Source organism: Grampus griseus, assembly GCF_964374135.1.
Source record: "Grampus griseus genome assembly, chromosome: 14".
Taxonomy (NCBI): domain Eukaryota; kingdom Metazoa; phylum Chordata; class Mammalia; order Artiodactyla; family Delphinidae; genus Grampus; species Grampus griseus.
In genome coordinates, this window is record NC_139008.1 from 53,240,916 (window position 1) to 53,258,762 (window position 17,847).

General features: G+C 37.4%; 1 protein-coding gene across 1 annotated transcript in view; it reads left to right on the forward strand.

Annotated features, from left to right (window-relative positions):
- The first annotated feature begins 3,188 nt into the window (after positions 1-3,188).
- Positions 3,189-17,847, forward strand: part of TMX4 (thioredoxin related transmembrane protein 4) — a 43,329-nt gene continuing 28,670 nt past the window's right edge. The window contains exons 1-2 of the mRNA XM_082670832.1: positions 3,189-3,486; positions 10,649-10,764. Of these exons, the coding sequence (XP_082526958.1) occupies positions 3,302-3,486; positions 10,649-10,764 (301 nt within the window). The 5' untranslated portion in view covers positions 3,189-3,301. The remainder of the gene's footprint in view (positions 3,487-10,648; positions 10,765-17,847) is intronic.

Below are 17,847 nucleotides of genomic sequence, written 5' to 3' on the forward strand. Positions count from 1 at the left end.
GTATTACGTAGACCCTGCCTAGTGTTCAGCTTCCCCAGAGTCTCTTAGGCCAAAGAGGATTTTGCATGACAGAGAAAGGAACTTTATGAGTCAAGCCTCTGAAATTTGGGGGGTTGTTTGTCACTGCAATCTAAGTCTACTTTATCCTGTCAACTACACCACCTTTAACATATATAAATATCCATATACATATAGTTTTGTTTATTGAGTCTTTACTCTGATCCATTTTTCTATTTGCTTCTTCTTATACCAATACCTCCCTGTTTTATTGTAACTTTATAGCAGATTTAATACCTGAGAGAGCAAGACCTACATCATTGGTCTTTTTCAAAATACTATTGTCTAGACTTAAGCATTAACTTTTTAAGATAGATTTTTAGAATTCTAAATGAAAGAAGTTGGTTGGATTTTGAATCCTATTGCATTAGATTTACAGATTAATTTGGGGAAATTGACATCTCCACAAAGTCCTCTAGCTTTTTTCATATGTCTTGCATGATTCTTTCTTTCTTTGGGTAGTTTTTGTTGCTCTTGAATGTGATGTTTGTCTATATTACATTTTAAAATTAATTCTTACTGGTATATAGGAAGAGAATTGACCTGTGTATATATCTCTTGTATGCACCTTTTCCTGAGCTCACTTATTAGTTTTGAAAAAAAATTAGTTGATTCTCTTTCCCTAGCAGGTGGTCCTGGGGTTGCTGTTTGCTGTTTCTTAGAGGCTTATCACGGCTCCTTTTGGATTCATTTCTAGTCACTAGCCTGGAACAATTCAGTTTATTTCAATCATTTATGGTTTCTTCTACCATCTGTTCTAGGAAGTGTCCTATTTAATAATTCTCCCTCCACCTCTTGTTCCTGTAAGGCATTTAGCAAATCTGTTGTGTAATTAAATTCCTGTACTATTATTACTTTATGGACTAATTTTACAGCATTGTGTAGCTTATTTAATGTTTCTCCATCCTCAATAGGAAAATCAGTGCATATTACTTCTATAACTTATTACTATGGAGTTTGTAATCTGAATACAATCTCCTTATCTCCTTATCTTAGTAATATTAAGTCCCACATTGCCAATTTTATCAAGGTCTTTGCTTGTTACTATGTTTTTAAAGTTTCTACCATTGGAATATTTGTTGTTATCTTGCTTCCTTTTCCTACTAGGAGCCACGTGTTTTTGTGTAACCATAGCTGCCCACAGTGCCACCACTGGAAACTGCTCTAGGGACAAAAGTTCTTTCCCCCAGTGCCAAGTACCAATCTTCTATAAACTGTGATTCCATGCTTTAAACATGAAAAGGATTGAGCCCTGACCTAATTATCTAGGCATTATATTTATCTCATTTATATCTCAATATATATTTATATTTATCTCATTTAATCTTTATAGCCACTTTATGAAGTAGGTTCTATTATTACCTGCATTTAAAAAGAAAAGTTGGTGTTAACTGGTTTTAGCCCCAAGTCACATAGGTAGAAAGTGTCAGGCCAATGCCCTAGCCTAGTCTGTGCCACCCCACCACACACTTGCCCACACATGCTTGCTATACTCCTTCCTAGTGACCCTAGTCTGAAGGCCAAGAAATGCAATCCTTAAACACTCATTTTGTGTTAGAAGTAAGGAAGAGCTTCAGCAATGATACTCTCCTTTCCTAACTTTTCATTTTGCGAATTTTCCAGCCTACACAAAAATAGAGAGAATAGCAAAAATGAACTTAGCTTCAGCACTGATGGATGTTGTGCTACTTTTGTTTCATCCATTTTCCTTCCACCGCCCCCAAATTTTATTTTTGGAGTAAAGAGAATTTTAGACATCATATTATTTCACCCATAAATATTTCACTATCTGTAACCAATAAAGGCTTCTAAAATATAATCATAACACCATTATCACACCCAACAAAATTAACACTAATTCCTTAATATCAGATCCTATTTTAAGAATTTGTTTTACCAATCATATATCATATACAAAAGCTACACTGAAAAGAATGATAGAATTTCTGTGTATGCTATTTCTTCCTAAAAACAAAATAAAATATTTCCCACTGAGTTTATAGGACTGATCTGTATAAAATAACTGACTTTTGGTAACATTTACTGCAAGGCCACTTTCCAAGTTTACAGTGGTTTGTAAATTTGGGTCTTACAGATAAGGGCTGGCTCCACACAGAATTGAGCAACAACTAATTAACACCTAATTCAGGTATGATCATCTCTGCCGGCAAAATTCATCTTTGTCACCTGTAAGTACTGATTGGAGATTGATCTCATGTGCCCTGCAATACTCTTAGTTGCACAGCTGTCTTTGTTGATTTGATTTCTGCCCAGGACAGAAATCACACTTTTTCATGATATATTGACCACACTACCCAGTTTTATGCTTTTCACATCTAATGAATTCTTGTAAAGCAACACTTTGAAGCAGCACACCCGACCTCTGATTTTAATTCAGTCTTACATACTAAGGGTGGAGTGATCTCAAGGTACAGATGCATCGAATGGGTATCTGGAAAGAGATGTGGAAATCATTTAAGGCCATTCTCATTTTAGATCTAACAAAAGTGTAGCCAAGAGAAGCGAGAAGTCATTTAATCGCAACTGGCACTATTCTTATTGACTCATTTTATCTGTTAGTACCCATGTTTTAAACGTTTTTTTGTGAAATTAACATTATTTTTGTAAAAAATAGAATTGCATGGTCTAGTTTCATTATCTCCAATTAGGCAGTGCTACTTCATTATACACAGGCAAAGAGTACTTAAAATTTCCTCTCCCATTCAGTAAGAGATGCCCAACATGTCCTTTTGTTTTTCCATTCAGCAGTTTACTTGTAGTCCATTGCTGTTATTTTTGCTACCATTGAATAGGTGATGCATTTTTTTATTACTGGAGACGTTTCTCTTTAGAAAAAGCCACACGCACCAACCGCCATCCCCCCCCCCCGCCCCCCGCACCCCCTACTGGAGCCCAGGCACACGCCGGGCAGGTTCTCAGTTAAGCAACAACGGCTCATCTGTTTATTTTCAACGCAGCGGTCAGGAGGGGGAGGGCGGCCGTTGCCAAGGCAACCGACGCCCCGGGCAACAGCGAGTCGAGGCGGGAGGGGGCGTGGCCTCCGCGGCCCGGGCCGATAAGAGGCGGTGACTGCCATCCCATTCTCGAGCTGGGCTGGTCGGCGCGGTAGGGCGGAGGTGGGGCGGCCCGGTTTTTGCTCGCACTACTTGGGAAGGCCCGGCCCGTAGGCCGGCCGTACCCTCTGCCCCAGACCCTGCCGAGGTGCCTCGCTCCGCGTCCAGACATGGAGGGCGGTCGCCGTGGCTCGCTGCTCACGACGCTCCTGGTCGCCTGGGTCGCGGCGGCGGCAGCTGCGGAGGCGGAGGCCGGCCCGGAGCAGGCCGTGCTGCCGCAGGAGCGGAGCCTGGTGCGGCCCATGACAGCCTCCAACTGGACGCTGGTGTTGGAGGGCGAGTGGATGCTGAAATTGTGAGTGTGCCCGCCCGCCCCGCTCGCCACACGGCCTTCGCGGCTGCCGCCCTCTCCCACTACCGCAGTGCCTACTGGGCTAGACCTCGGGCCGGGACCCGCCCAGCCAGCGACCTGCAGAGCTGGGCCAGGCCCCCGACGCTGCGCATGCGCGCCCGGCCCTCCGCGTTGAGGGCTGCGGGTGTAGCGCATCCTCTCCTGCCTGACTAGTTACCTATTTTGAGAGGAAGTGTTTTAGGGATGGGGTGGATGAGCGGTTTACCAAGGGGAGGAAGGGGAACAGAGAAATCTGCAAGAAAGTCTCTAGCTTTTGATAAAAGTGTATGTAGAGGGGAAAGGGCTGTCATTCAGTGACGCTTCTGTACGGAACAAATAACGTAGCACTGACTAGGCAAGGTACTTGTTGAATGAATAATTGCAGCATGGTGAAGGGCAGACCAGTCTGTACAAAGTATCTCAGTCTTCATTTTGAAGACCCGATGTCCTTGTGAAAGATAAACGGAAAGGTGGGTGCCTTTGAAGCTTTAAAACAAGTTTGCAAATAAATGTTGATATTTGCTATAGTTTTTAGAGGTAGAGATTTCTGGGTAGGTATCATAACTTAATTGTGCTAGTGTCTTAAAGAAAAGGATATTAATAAATTGCCCCTTTTGAACAATAAAAGGTACATATTGGATAGTGCCTTGGCTTGAGGAGAGGTGGGAAAATGCAGTTTTGAGTTAGGAGCAGGGAAGATTTATTCATTATAGTTTAAAATTTAGGAAGGAAGTAACCATTCGAAAGACGGCTTGAAATAGGCAGTGGGCAGATGTCTCAATAGGCTAGAGAGACCATCGTGGGGGGCTTGTAAGGAAAATGGAGAATGGCTGAAGAAATAATCACCGAGACCACATCTCCTTAGCCTGTGGTTTTCAGATGATACACATACTTGATTGCTAACATCTCTTAACTAATTTTACGTTGAGGACACAGACTTTCACAGAATTGAAATTTTCCTTCATTTGTCTTAAGACTAAATTTTGATCCTTTGAATTTAGATTGCAAACAGATTATTCTATAGACTGAAAACCTCAGGCCCAAAAGTTGTAAGTCACTTAGTAGATGACATTGTTCAAAGAACATAATGCACAGTACTGTTTCAAACAAGTATTTACCTTTTGGTCACAAAGCAGGGGATATTTTAGACTTCAAAGTAAAATGCCTTTGGTATCATAATAAATCAATGAAATTATTAAAGAGATCTGTAGACATGAAGCACTGATTAAAATTAACCAATTAACTACTTTGAATAGAGTTGAGGTCATTTTCTATTTAAGAGAGAAAATTTTAAAGTAAGCATGACAGGACTGTCATGTTTGTAATAATTGCAAGAGTTTTAGAGAGATTGTTTTATCAGCTAGTAGTACAGAAAGTTGTTTTTTAAGTAGGTGCTTGTACAATGGAGGTTTTCTAGATGTCAGTTTTCTGATTAAAACTGAGTTTGTGTATGTGCATGATGAAGGTCAAAGCAGAAAAGACTTGTTATGTTTAATGGCCTCAACTCCTTTATAGTTCCTTTTGGAGTAGCTATGTTCTTATTTTTCTTTTTTTAAGTAAAAACTAAGAACACTAAAGCTCAGGTAAGTGTAAGCCAAGTTAAGATTATAAACAAGCAACAGCCAACAACTCTTATGGCTATGTTGATGGTTCAAATTTTACTTCATAAGTGTACAAGCTGAGGTGTAGTAATCAATTGTTGTAAGCTTGCTATGTGTCCATTGTATGGAGTTATGTTTGGGCTCTGGTTCAGGATGATACTTGTAACCGAAAGTAAGCTGTGTAGACACTTGAGATCTTCTTAGAAGTTCTCTTTTCATCGAGTACACTTCAGAATAGGTTGATATGAATGAAGTACAGCTAGAAAGGAAAGAACCATTACCTCCAAATTCCAGAAGCTAAGTGCTCGTCCTGAAGAAAATTGTGGCTGTTTATTTGTGATATTCCTCATCCCTTTGACAAAATCCAACGCTTAAAAAAAATAAAATTTATATCTTCAGTACCACTATAAGCCTACTATAAATTTCTAGAAATTCTTTCAAACATCCAGTAAGTTATCAGATTTTTTTTTCTGGTGTCTATAAGAGAAAAACAAAATGTGTTAATACTTGCTCCCATGTTAGTACTTTGTTCAGATGAACTGGTCATAATAAATGGAGATTTTTAGGGATCCACAGGTGATGATATATTTAACTTCTCAAAAGAAGCAAGTTAGGAGGCTTTCTGATAATATTAAAATTTTAACATTACTTTGAATGACAGTTCTTTACTTGTTCATTTGTTTATATGCTACCTCTCCTCTGGGGACTTTTTCTTTTTGATCCCACTTCGTACAAAGTTCCTATAATACAATTCCTGGTTAGATTGGTATCAATAATTTATTTTGAACCAACACTTGCTTGGTTCCCATCATATCAGTGCTTGAGAATACTACTATTGTTCTTTTGAAACACAAAAATATACAATATAATGCTGTTCTGGTGGCTTTTTTACCCCAAGTCTATAAGTAGATATCTACAAAGCTTAATTTTGACCCACATACTTTAAACTGATATCTAGAGGAAAAATATGTCTTTGGGTTAAAATATCTAAAATATTTATCTCTAAGGCATAGAAATCTTTATAAAGCAATACTTTTTCTGACTTTGTTCTTGGGATGATCATGTTTCAAAATTGAAACTAGTCATCTGGTGATGGAGAAAAGCCTCATGTATTTCCCTAGGATCTCTTGGTTTTAGTGTTGTTTTTCTAGTATCCTTCTTATACTTGGAGAGAACATCATTGCCTTAACTTGCCCATATCAAATAGTTATAATTTCTTGCAGTTTCATCGATAGTGGTGATTTATTGATTGAATGTATAAGAGATAGTCATTAAATGCTTGTTATGTGTCAGGTTCAGGGTTGGGGACTTGGGAGGATGAGGTGAATAAATTACATTTCTTGATCTCAAGGGACTGGCATGTCTGCTGGGCTGTGAAGGAAATAAGTAGCATAGGTAGCATTTGTTTATTTAGCAAATGTTTGTTGAATGCTTCCTCTCTCTTGAGCATTCCTCAGTGGTTCTCACCAGGGTACTATTACCATTTTGAGTTGGACAGTTCTTTGATATGTGGGGAAGGCTCACACATTGCAGAACCTTTGGCATCCCTGGCCCCTGCCCATAACATTCTAGTAGTCATGTGATATCAAAAATATTTAAACCTCCATCCCCTATACACACTTCCAAATGCCTCTGACTGGAAACCACTGCCTTAGGTACTTTTATGGGTAATTTAAAAGCATGCAAAAGAGGAGCTTATAGGCTAACATAGAAGTATTTGATTTCACATTGTTTCCACAAAGGGTAATCATCCACATCTTCTCCATCGTCATCATCATCACAGTAAATAGTTACATTGCTAACATCAGTGTAAGCAATTCAGAATGCCCTCTTTCAGAATTTGAGCATCCCAGAAATCTGGTGCAGGATCATTATTCTCATTATCATTAACTAAAGGAGACGAAAACTTGGGAGGTTAAAGCTTTAACCCATATCCTTAGTAAGTGGTGGGCAAGGCCAGAACTAGAATGCTGGCCTGAGCTTTGCAATCCCCAGTGCAAGCTGAGGAGAGTAGTTGTATAGTGGGGGAGCCTGGAGGAAGGCACAGAGCCTGGCTGACTCATGCTTATGCTTTCAGCTGGCCTGCACCCTGACCCATATAAGAAGAGGCCTTTTCCCTATGGGATTCAGAGGTCCACCCATGACTTAGCATCTCTGTAATTTCTGCAAACTAAGAACATCGCTTTGAGTTCATTCCTGACACTCCTTACCATTCATACAGGTGCCCTGCCTTCTCTGTACCCAAACCACCCAGGAAAATTCTTTCTTATTTGTATCTAGCATGACCTTATCACAACTTATAATCAATTTATATGTTTTTGTACTTGGTTTTTGTCTTACTCCTCCTCTAGATGATAAGCTTTTAAGTAGAGGAACAAAGTTTTTCCTCCTCCTGTTTACAGAACCTTAATAACTGTCAAGTTCTAGGTGTTCAATAAATACTTTTTGACTCAGTGAATGAATGAATAATAGACTTTAATTGTTCTTTAATAACGAGCTAGTATATCACTGAAGGAAACAGCTGTATATATTTTCTTAGGTACTAAGGATAATCACTATCACCTCCCCTTTGTTCATTGATGTAATAAATAGTTACTGTGACCTAGAATGTGCCAGGCTCTGTTCTAGGTACAAGCAATGCACCAGTCACTGCCTTCATGGAGTGTTCATTCTAGTGAAATTTCTCTAGCAGGTGTCATGGTAGATCCTAAATGACTATCTTTTAGATACAAAAGAATACTAATAGTTTAAAAAGTTGCAACAACAGTGGACCAGTTCCCACTTCTGAGACTCAGGGCTGCTTTATCTCCGTCACCAAAAGAACACACTAGGTTAATAGATGACCTTGGTACATTCCAGCACAATAAACTCTGATTAAATCTTAGCAATAATGGCATTAACAGTGCCACAGACCAGTGGGTAACAGCGACAAAGAAAATGGAGTATCTAAAATTACCTCAGTGGCATTTGTATATTTTGAGGGTCAGTTTCACCAAAATCTCTATTTATATAATAGTCTGTCTAGAGATTAGGGACTAGGATTTTTTAAAATGATGAAATTTGCATGATTTAATCATTACTGATATAGCAAATATGTTGTATGTAGAAACAGTTGTATGCAGAAACTGTTCTAGGGAAACAAAGCAAAGAGGATCAGAAGTTAATTAAACTGTACCTCAAACTTTCTTCCTTTCTTTTGGTAATGTCTTTCTTATTCCTACTGTCTGTCTCTCTGTCTTTCTCTGTTGGATCTTATTTTCCTTGGACATTTTTATCACACAAATACCTCCATCTGTGTTCCTGCTCTGTGTGGTCTGAGGTGACTGTCAGCAAGTCTCTCTGAATCTGCCTTGTTGCCTTACAACAGTGAGGCCATAAGGTTCAGATGAGCTAACGCATCATAAAAATGTCTCTGAAACCAGGCGTATATTACAAATGTCATTTACATTAATGATTTTCTTAATATGTGCCTGCTTTACATGTGTCATCTAATCTTTCAATAACCTTCTAAGGTAGCTGCTGTTATTATCCCATTTTATAGTTGAAAAAGCTGAGGCATGGAGGGATTATTAACTTGCTCAAAGACACATGGTTAATTTGTAATTGGTCTCTCTGATGCCTCTGGCAGAACTCTTATCCAATATATTGAAATGCCTGTTGAAATGTACTTAATAATAAAATGTTCCTTTTTTCCCTAGAGTTTACCAACTGCTTGCCCCAGTCTCATCTGCCATTTGGATATTTAGAAAATATGTAGAAAACAACTATTTTCTCAGATGAAGGATATAATTTTCTTTAAAGTTTGTTCACTTATGTATTCTGCAAACAGTTATTGAGCACTTACTGTATACCAGGATTACTTTGCCTTGGAAGTGTAGGTATACAGTGTTTATAGAAAAATCCACATTCAAAGATGTCATGTCAGCAGATTGTTCTTGGACCATGTTCTCTGGTCCATGTCTCCTGGACCTCAGGGATTGGACAGTGAGCTATAATGGGAAGATTAATGACCTTTTAGAATGATCTTGGAATTGGCTATACTAGTCTTTTTTTTTTTTTTTTTTTTTTTGCGGCACGCGGGCCTCTCACTGTTGTGGCCTCTCCCATTGCGGAGCACAGGCTCCGGACGTGCAGGCTCAGCGGCCATGGCTCACGGGCCCAGCCGCTCCATGGCATGTGGGATCTTCCCGGACCGGGGCATGAACCTGTGTCCCCTGCATCGGCAGGCAGACCCTCAACCACTGCACCACCAGGGAACCCCTATACTAGTCTTTTTTAAAGATAGAGCTAGAGAGGGCCAGCCTTCTACCTCTTCTCTTTGCTTCCATCATATTCTTCCCTGATCCATTATCCACAGAACTGCTGGGTGCATTTTACAAAATGTGAATCTGATCAGAATTCTCTTACCTCTTTAGGGCTAACCATGGAGCTTCAAATAGAGTGCTAACTCTTTATACAACTTTAGTTAAATGCTCAGTACTCTGCACCTTCACACACATTGTTCTCTCTGCTTAGATTAGAACATTCCTTGATCCCTCTCTGACTGTTACTCCTCCTTTAGATCTTAGCACAGTTGCTGCTTTCTCTTTGGGCCCTTCTGAGATCACCCAGCGCCTGAGTGTCTCTATACCATCTTTTCTATACTCACATTTGCCACCTGGTTTGTAATTACCTCTTTGGACTGTATACTCCCTAAGGAGAGGAGGCACATCTGTCTTGTTCACAGCTATAGCCTCAGCTTCTTGGTTGGTGCTCAGTTCATGTTTATTGAATGAAAAAAATTAATGTAAAAAGCAGAGCTCTGATTGAAGACACAGGTTCTTCTAATTCTTAAGTGTCAGGTAGAGTTGGTTTAGCCTATAGCTTCTGCTTTCTTTCTCGAAATGGTTCAGAACTGCCACAGATCTTTGGAAATGACACACATTCTTGAGGACCCACTAGCAGATCTTGTGGTCTTTGCTCATCAGATTTGTAGCTTTGATGGATTTGAAACTGGTTTGGCTAGTTTAGGAGCACCCTTATGAAAATTGTTCTCCTTTAGTAGCACTTTCAAAACAATGTTCACCCTCAAATATCAAAAACCATCTGGAAAGTGATAAAATTTGGGTTGATTGTAGCAATAACATTGAAATAAAATACTTTAAGTATTATAGTAATTTGTGAAAAATCTTAAAACTTTGGCTAATTTTTTCCCAGGGGATTGATATTCCTCCTGGAATATATATATAAATATTATATACTTATAATATATAAATAATATAATAATATTATAATATAATATGTATTAATAATATAATATATAAATAATATATAAATATAAATATTATATATTCATAATATTTATATTAAATTCTAGGAGGGAAATGTGCTTCTGTTTTTCTTTGTCTAATGACTTTGGGAAAACTTGCTTTTGTGTCTCCCTTTAGTTAAGAATTTATTTTGTCAATTTAAATACTCTATTTCTCTATTTTATTTTACAGATATTTTTCATGTATGTATATTGATTAGCTATTATTCTTTTATAGTTATGCCCCTTGGTGTCCATCCTGTCAGCAGACTGATTCAGAATGGGAGACTTTTGCAAAGAATGGTGAAATACTTCAGATCAGTGTGGGGAAGGTAGATGTCATTCAAGAACCAGGTACTGTAAATGTTGAACATTAAATGCAAAAGTTAGTTGCTTTTAATTTTAATTTTTTCAAGCATTCAGAAAAGTTGGAAGACCAGAATATTGATTACCCATGAACTGACCACCTAAAATCAAGATAATATTTTAGCATATCTGCCATCTGTCTGTGTTTGTATTTACACATACATATGTATATATATTTATATTTTTATTATTTTTTTGCTAAGTCATTTGAAAATAAGTTGCAGACATCATGAGACTTCACTCTTCAATACTTCAGCATATTAAAATCTCCCTAATTATTTCCCACATGACTTTTTATAGTTTTTTAAACCAGGATCCAATCATGGTTCACCAATTACATTTGGTTGTTATGTGTTCTTAGTCTCTGTCAATCTAGAATAGTCCTCCATTCTTTCTATGCCATTGATATTCTGAAGAGAACAGGCCAAGGATTTGCCTAGATGTTTCCTTATGGGGACATTTAACTTGTTCTTATATTTTCTGTAAACTTGAACTTCAGTGTAAATGCATAATTTGGATTAGACATTTATGGAAAGGTGATGCTGTGACTTTATATTGTATCCCGTCGTAAGACATGTACTGTCACTATTAGTGATGTTGAATTTGAGCATTTGGTTAAGGTGATGGCACTAAACATCTCAGTTGTAAAAAAAGACCCCACTTTGTAGCTGGAAAGTAATCTGTGGGGTGATACTTTAGGCTTTTAAGATCTGTAATGATCTTACCTGAATCAAATATTTTATTAAGAGCTACAGAATGGTAAATTTCTAATTCTGTCACCATCTACATTTATTAGTTGTTAATGATATAATTTTTCAAAAGAGGGAGATAAAGGAGACATTAATTCTGAAAAGATACACACAGTAAATTTGTATTTATAGTTTAAAAATAACTTTATGTAACTTTGTGTATTATATATAAATTGAGAAAAGTTGAGTTTTTATGATTTAAATCTCAAATTTGACTATTTTAAAACTTTATAAGTAATTGTTTTCCTATCTATATTTAATTTCTACCTATTGCATCCTTTCACAAGGGGGAAAAAGATGGTAGGTGTGGAAATGTAGCTATTCCTTCTCTGTAATAACTGAGTTCAATAAACACAAAATAATGAATTACCAGTTACTGGGACAACAAAATGAATGGTGTCCGTTAAGATCTATGTGTTGACAAACCCATGGAGAGAGATTTCTGCTACAAGCCATGAGTCCTCAAGCCTCAATCTTTTTAAGCATTTAAAACAAAACCACTTCTGCCTCTCTGCTATTTAGAGATGGACAGTTATAGTTATTAGTTCATGATTTGGGCTATTAGTTTTCCTGCTTGGAGGTCAAATCATTGCAATGACATATCTGTGGTAAACTTGTTTTTGTGTTTTTAATAGTTTGAGTCCTTGTTAATTTGTGGGCACCAGACACATTTTATGATGAGTTTCTTAGACATGCAGCCGGCCTATTCCCATTTCAGCCTTTTGGCATACCTGCTGTGAATTCACAGCATGATTTGAATTAAACGAATTAAACAGTTAGCTTTGTGATGGATTCACAGATCTAAAGTCTAACTGAATACTGTCTTTCCTCCTAAAATGTAGACTTATAAACTGTTTTTCCATTGTGAATGGATGAAATGCTTTTTCGATAATGAAGTAAGAGAAATTGATTATGACAAAATATATTAAAAGCAAATTTATCATTGACTCATAGTATTTATATAAGTGTAAAACCTCTTCAAAGAAGAAGAAAAAAAGTCTTTGGTCTGATGTCCTATGAAACTAGTGAAGAAACAAAGTTCAAAAAACAAAATGTGTTTGTTTTGTGTCTTAGTATTTTTAAAGTAGAGGCTCTAGAATTCTTTTAAATGGAACAACTGAAAACCTGTAACTGATAAGTAAAAATTAGGAGCCAGAATTCTACACACGTGACTGAGTGGCCTAGAGAATATTTCACTTTAGATTATTTTATGTTTATAAAACTATTTTATGTTTATAATTTTACTTTAAATTACAAACCTAATGCTTTCAAATAATATTTTAATAGCATTTAGAAATAATATGTTTATGCAACCAATTTTTGAGTTGATACCATGCACCAGACCCTGTTCTGGATAGCAGTGATACAGACGAATGATGCAGGTAAATAATGGTGCAGGTGAATAAGGAAGAAAAGACCTGGCTCCTCATTGAACTTACATTCTAGTGAAGGGGATAAACAATCACAAAAGAAAACTGGGAAATAATGTCTGGTGGTAGTAAGGGCTATGATGAAAAAGAAAGCAGGGTAAAAATGTAGAAAATGGTGGGAGCCACTATTTTAATAGGATGTCCAGGGAAGGGCTGTTTGACTGTAGGTCTTGACAAATTAAGGAAATGAATTTCAACAAGGTTTAGGGGAGGAGCATTCCAGGCAGAGCAAACAGCACGTGCAGGTAGGAGTAATTGGCTTATTTGAGAAACAATATGGTAGCCAGTGGGGTCCTTGAGACAAATGGGACTGGAGAAGGAGCTAGGGACCAGACCATTTAGGCTGTTGTTGGCCATGGCAAGGAGTTTAGGTTTTATACCAAGTATGATAGAAAGGAAGCTACTGGAAGGTTTTGAGCACGGGAGTGATATGATTTGATTCATGTTTTATAAGTATTCATTTGGCTATGTGAAAAATTGTCTGTAGGAGGTCGGAAGTGTAAGCAAGAAGAGAAGTTCAGAGGTTAATGCAATAGCCCAGAGTGGAGAGGATGGTGGCTTGCACTAGTAGCAGCAGTGGTAAGTGACTGGATTGGAGATACGGCATTTGGGTGGAATATCCTAAAGGATTTCCCAGTAGATTGGTTGTAGCACTTTGTGAGAGGAAAGAAGATGGAGGAGACTGAAGGAGGATCAGGTTTGGGACAGGGTTTAATTTGGAGATGTTTCATAGAAATCCAAATAGAGGTGAGCTAGAGATAGACATTTAAGGATCATCAGTGTAGATGGTATTTGAAGCAAAGGGACGAATTGAGATTACCTAGGGAGTGTGTGCAGAGAAGTGTTCTGTGGATTGAGAACTGGGGCATTACAACATTTAGAAGAAAAGAAGTTCCAGCAGCAGAAAAGGAGAAGCCAGTGAAGCAGGAAGGAGATGGAGAAGTATGGGGTCCTGAAAGCTGAATGAAGAGAACATGCCTTATGTGGCAAACCTCTGGGGCAGCTTGTCCCTATTCTTGGAAGCTATTTAAGTATTTACTTCATTTTTACAAAATCTTACCTCCTGAATGAGTGGGAAGCCGTCAAAATGATATTATTTTCCCCAGGGCTGAGCTCTTTACTAGATATTTCTGTATACAGATTGATATTTGGGTACAGATCTGCATTACTGTATCTTTCATCAGGGCTGCTGTGCACAGGAGTGCTAGTTAGGGATAATTTCATTTCTTTTTTAAAAAGAAGGGAAAGCAAGAATTTTTGAGGTGTTAATGCATACTCTTCAGTTATGCCTGTAACTCTTCCATTGGTATATCTAATAAGAGATTTTTTAGGTATTTGAAATAGAAAATAAGATTTCAGGATTATAAAGACACTGCATTTTTACAGCTGAGATGTAGAAGTCAAGGAGAGCACAGGCCTTAGATTAGATTGCATTATATTGCCTGTTTAATACTGCATAGGCCAGATGATGTTTCAGTTGAGTTGACTTTGGAAAATTAAATTTAATGAGTATATACTTGAACCTTCTGTTCCATGCGGATGAGCTTAGTTGTCCAGGACAGGAAAAGAGCAGCTGCTCAGAACACCCATGGCTGTTGCACTAGATGAGAGGTAAACCAGACCCTTACCATGGTCAAGAATAAGTGCTGTCTTTAAAGCCACTAATTTATTATAGAAGACAATTTAGTTTACTGTACTTTAGTTAGTGTTGATATTTTAATTTTATAATTGTAAAACTTAGTCTTTTGTATTCTATTTTTACTGACAACTTTATTTCAATTTCAAAGGTAAGATTAGTTTTACTTTTTTTTTTAAATTGTTTTCCTTCTACTTCTCTCTTTGGTGATAATAACTAACTGTGGAATATTACGCAGCCATAAAAAGGAATGAAATTGGGTCATTTGTAGAGACGTGGATGTACCTAGAGAGTGTTATACAGAGTGAAGTAAGTCAGAAAGAGAAAAGCGAGTATCGTATAGTAACTCATACATGTGGAATCTAGAAAAATGGTATAGATGATCTTATTTGCAAGGCAGAAATAGAGACACAGACGTAGAGAACAAATGTATGGATATCAAGGGGGAAAGGGGTGGAGAGGGAGGAATTGGGAGACTGGGATTGACACATATGTGTTATTGATACTATGTATAAAATAGACAACTGCTGGGAACGTACTGTAAAGCACAGGGAACTCTGCCTAATGCCTGGTGGTAACCTAAATGGGAGGGAAGTATGAAAGGGAGGGGATATCTGTATGTGTATGGCTGATTCATTTTGTTCTGCAATGTAGGCTAACACAACATTGTAAAGCAACCATACTCTAATAAAAATTAATAAAAAAAACTAACATTTAGTAGCATTTACTTCAGCCTGTAATTGTGTTAAGCACTTACATACATTTTAGCTTCATTACAATCCTAGGAAGAACAAACTATTTATATATTATTACTCATAAAACTGAGGCTCAGAGAGGTTAAGTAACATGCCTAAAATAACACAGCTAATAAATGATAGAACAAAAGCTAGTAGCTGTCCCCATTTTCTTAATATTAAATTTAAATAATTTCTGTTGTGCTTTTGCATATGAAATTAGTTCCCTGCCATAAATTTTATTTCTCTAATCTTTAATTCTTCTTTTTCTTTTACTATATGTGTTTAAGATAAGCTTGCTAATAAGAAATTAAAATTTTTTCTGCATTTTGGATTAATGTCATTTTATGCTGCAGTGCAATCTTCATTTTAAAGTGGAAGTTACCCTTAAAGTATAAAAGGTACCGTAGAAATTTTGGGATGTCTCCTTAAGTATTTGAGGTGTGCTTGTTTCTTCCATACTTTCTGAAGTTTGTGTCAGTGAACCATTATGCAAACCTTGAAATGAGCTGCTGCCCTGTTATAATTCTTTAAGATCTATACTTGTTTTTAAATCATAAAGCCACAACCTCACATGGTGCTTCTGTGTTCCAAGGTGGTCATGGTTTAACTTTTCAGGTGATGAAGGTCTCCCTTAACATTTCATAGTATCAGTATTAAAAATTAGAAGACATTCATATCAAAAACTATAAATTTCTTATACCCTTTAATGTAGCCATTTGGGGAACAAGTGTGCTGTTGTACTGTCTAGCCTGAATGAGAAAGATGCAGAAATCTCAGAGACCATCCATCACTGTGTTTCTTTTTTATTTTCGCATTGATTTTCATGGGTGCATTTATTTATAAAATTTTAAGTTATGTTATCCAAAATAAGGCACAATTTCCAAAGCACTTAAGACTAAACTAGTGTTTGTTACATCCTCTTATTTTATTCTAACTTTGAATCAGAGATTTAAATAAAGAAATTAATAACATTTATTAAGTACTTATATGTCAGACCCTGTTTTCTATGTGCTATATAAATATAAAATCACTTAATACTACAATACTGCAAGATAGAAATTGTGATGCCCATTTATAATAAGAAAACTGAAGCCCAGAGAGTTTAAATTAACTGTCTCATATTAAAAACTATTAAGAGGCAGAAGTGGAGTTTAACCCCAGGTAAGCTGGCTCATGAATCTGGAAATTCATATTGTATAATTTAACGTGTTTTATGAACTATTTTTTTTATACAGCAGGTTTTTATTAGTTATCTATTTTATACATATTAGTGTATATATATGTCAATCCTGATCTCCCAATTCATACCACCACCACCCCCGCCCCGCAGTTTCCCTCTTTGGTGTCCATACATTTGTTCTCTACATCTGTGTCTCTATTTCTGCCTTGCAAATGGTTCATCTGTACCATTTTTCTAGATTCCACATATATGCGTTAATATATGATATTTTTCTCTTTCTGACTTACTTCTCTCTGTATGACAGTCTCTAGGTCCATCCATGTCTCTACAAATGACCCATTTCGTTCCTTTTTATAGCTGAGTAATATTCCATTGTATATATGTACCACATCTTCTTTGTCCATTCGTCTGTCAATGGGCATTTAGGTTGCTTCCATGACCTGGCTATTGTAAATAGTGCTGCAGTGAACACTGGGGTACATGTGTCTTTTTGAATTATGGTTTTCTCTGTGTATATGCCCAGTAGTGAGATTGCTGGGTCATATGGTAATTCTATTTTTCGTTTTTTAAGGAACCTCCATACTGTTCTCCATAGTGGCTGTATCAATTTACATTCCCACCAACAGTGCAAGAGGGTTCCCTTCTCTCCACATCCTCTCCAGCATTTGTTGTTTGTAGATTTTCTGATGATTCCCATTCTAACTAGTGTGAGGTGTTACCTCATTGTAGTTTTGATTTGCATTTCTCTAATAATTAATGATGTTGAGCAGCTTTTCATGTACCTCTTGGCCATCTGTATGTCTTCTTTGGAGAAATGCCTATTTAGGTCTCCTGCCCATTTTTGGATTGGGTTGTTTGTTTTTTTAATATTGAGCTGCATGAGCTGCTTGTATGTTTTGGAGATTAATCCTTTGTCCGTTGACTCGTTTGCAAATATTTTCTCCCATTCTGAGGGTTGTCTTTTCGTTTTATGAACTACTTTTAAGATTTTGTATAAGGTAATGTTTTATAAACTACTTTTAAGATTTATTTTTGGGCTTCCCTGGTGGCACAGTGGTTGAGAGTCCACCTGCCGATGCAGGGGACATGGGTTCGTGCCCCGGTCTGGGAGGGTTCGTGCCCCGGGTTCGTGCCCCGGTCTGGGAGGATCCCACATGCTGCGGAGCGGTTAGGCCCGTGAGCCATGGCCGCTGAGCCTGCGCGTCCAGAGCGTGTGCTCCTCAACGGGAGAGGCCACAACAGTGAGAGGCCCGCGTACCACAAAAAAAAAAAAAAAAAAAAAGATGTATTTATTTTTTATTTATTGCCATGGCCAATGATGACCAAGATCACATGAAGG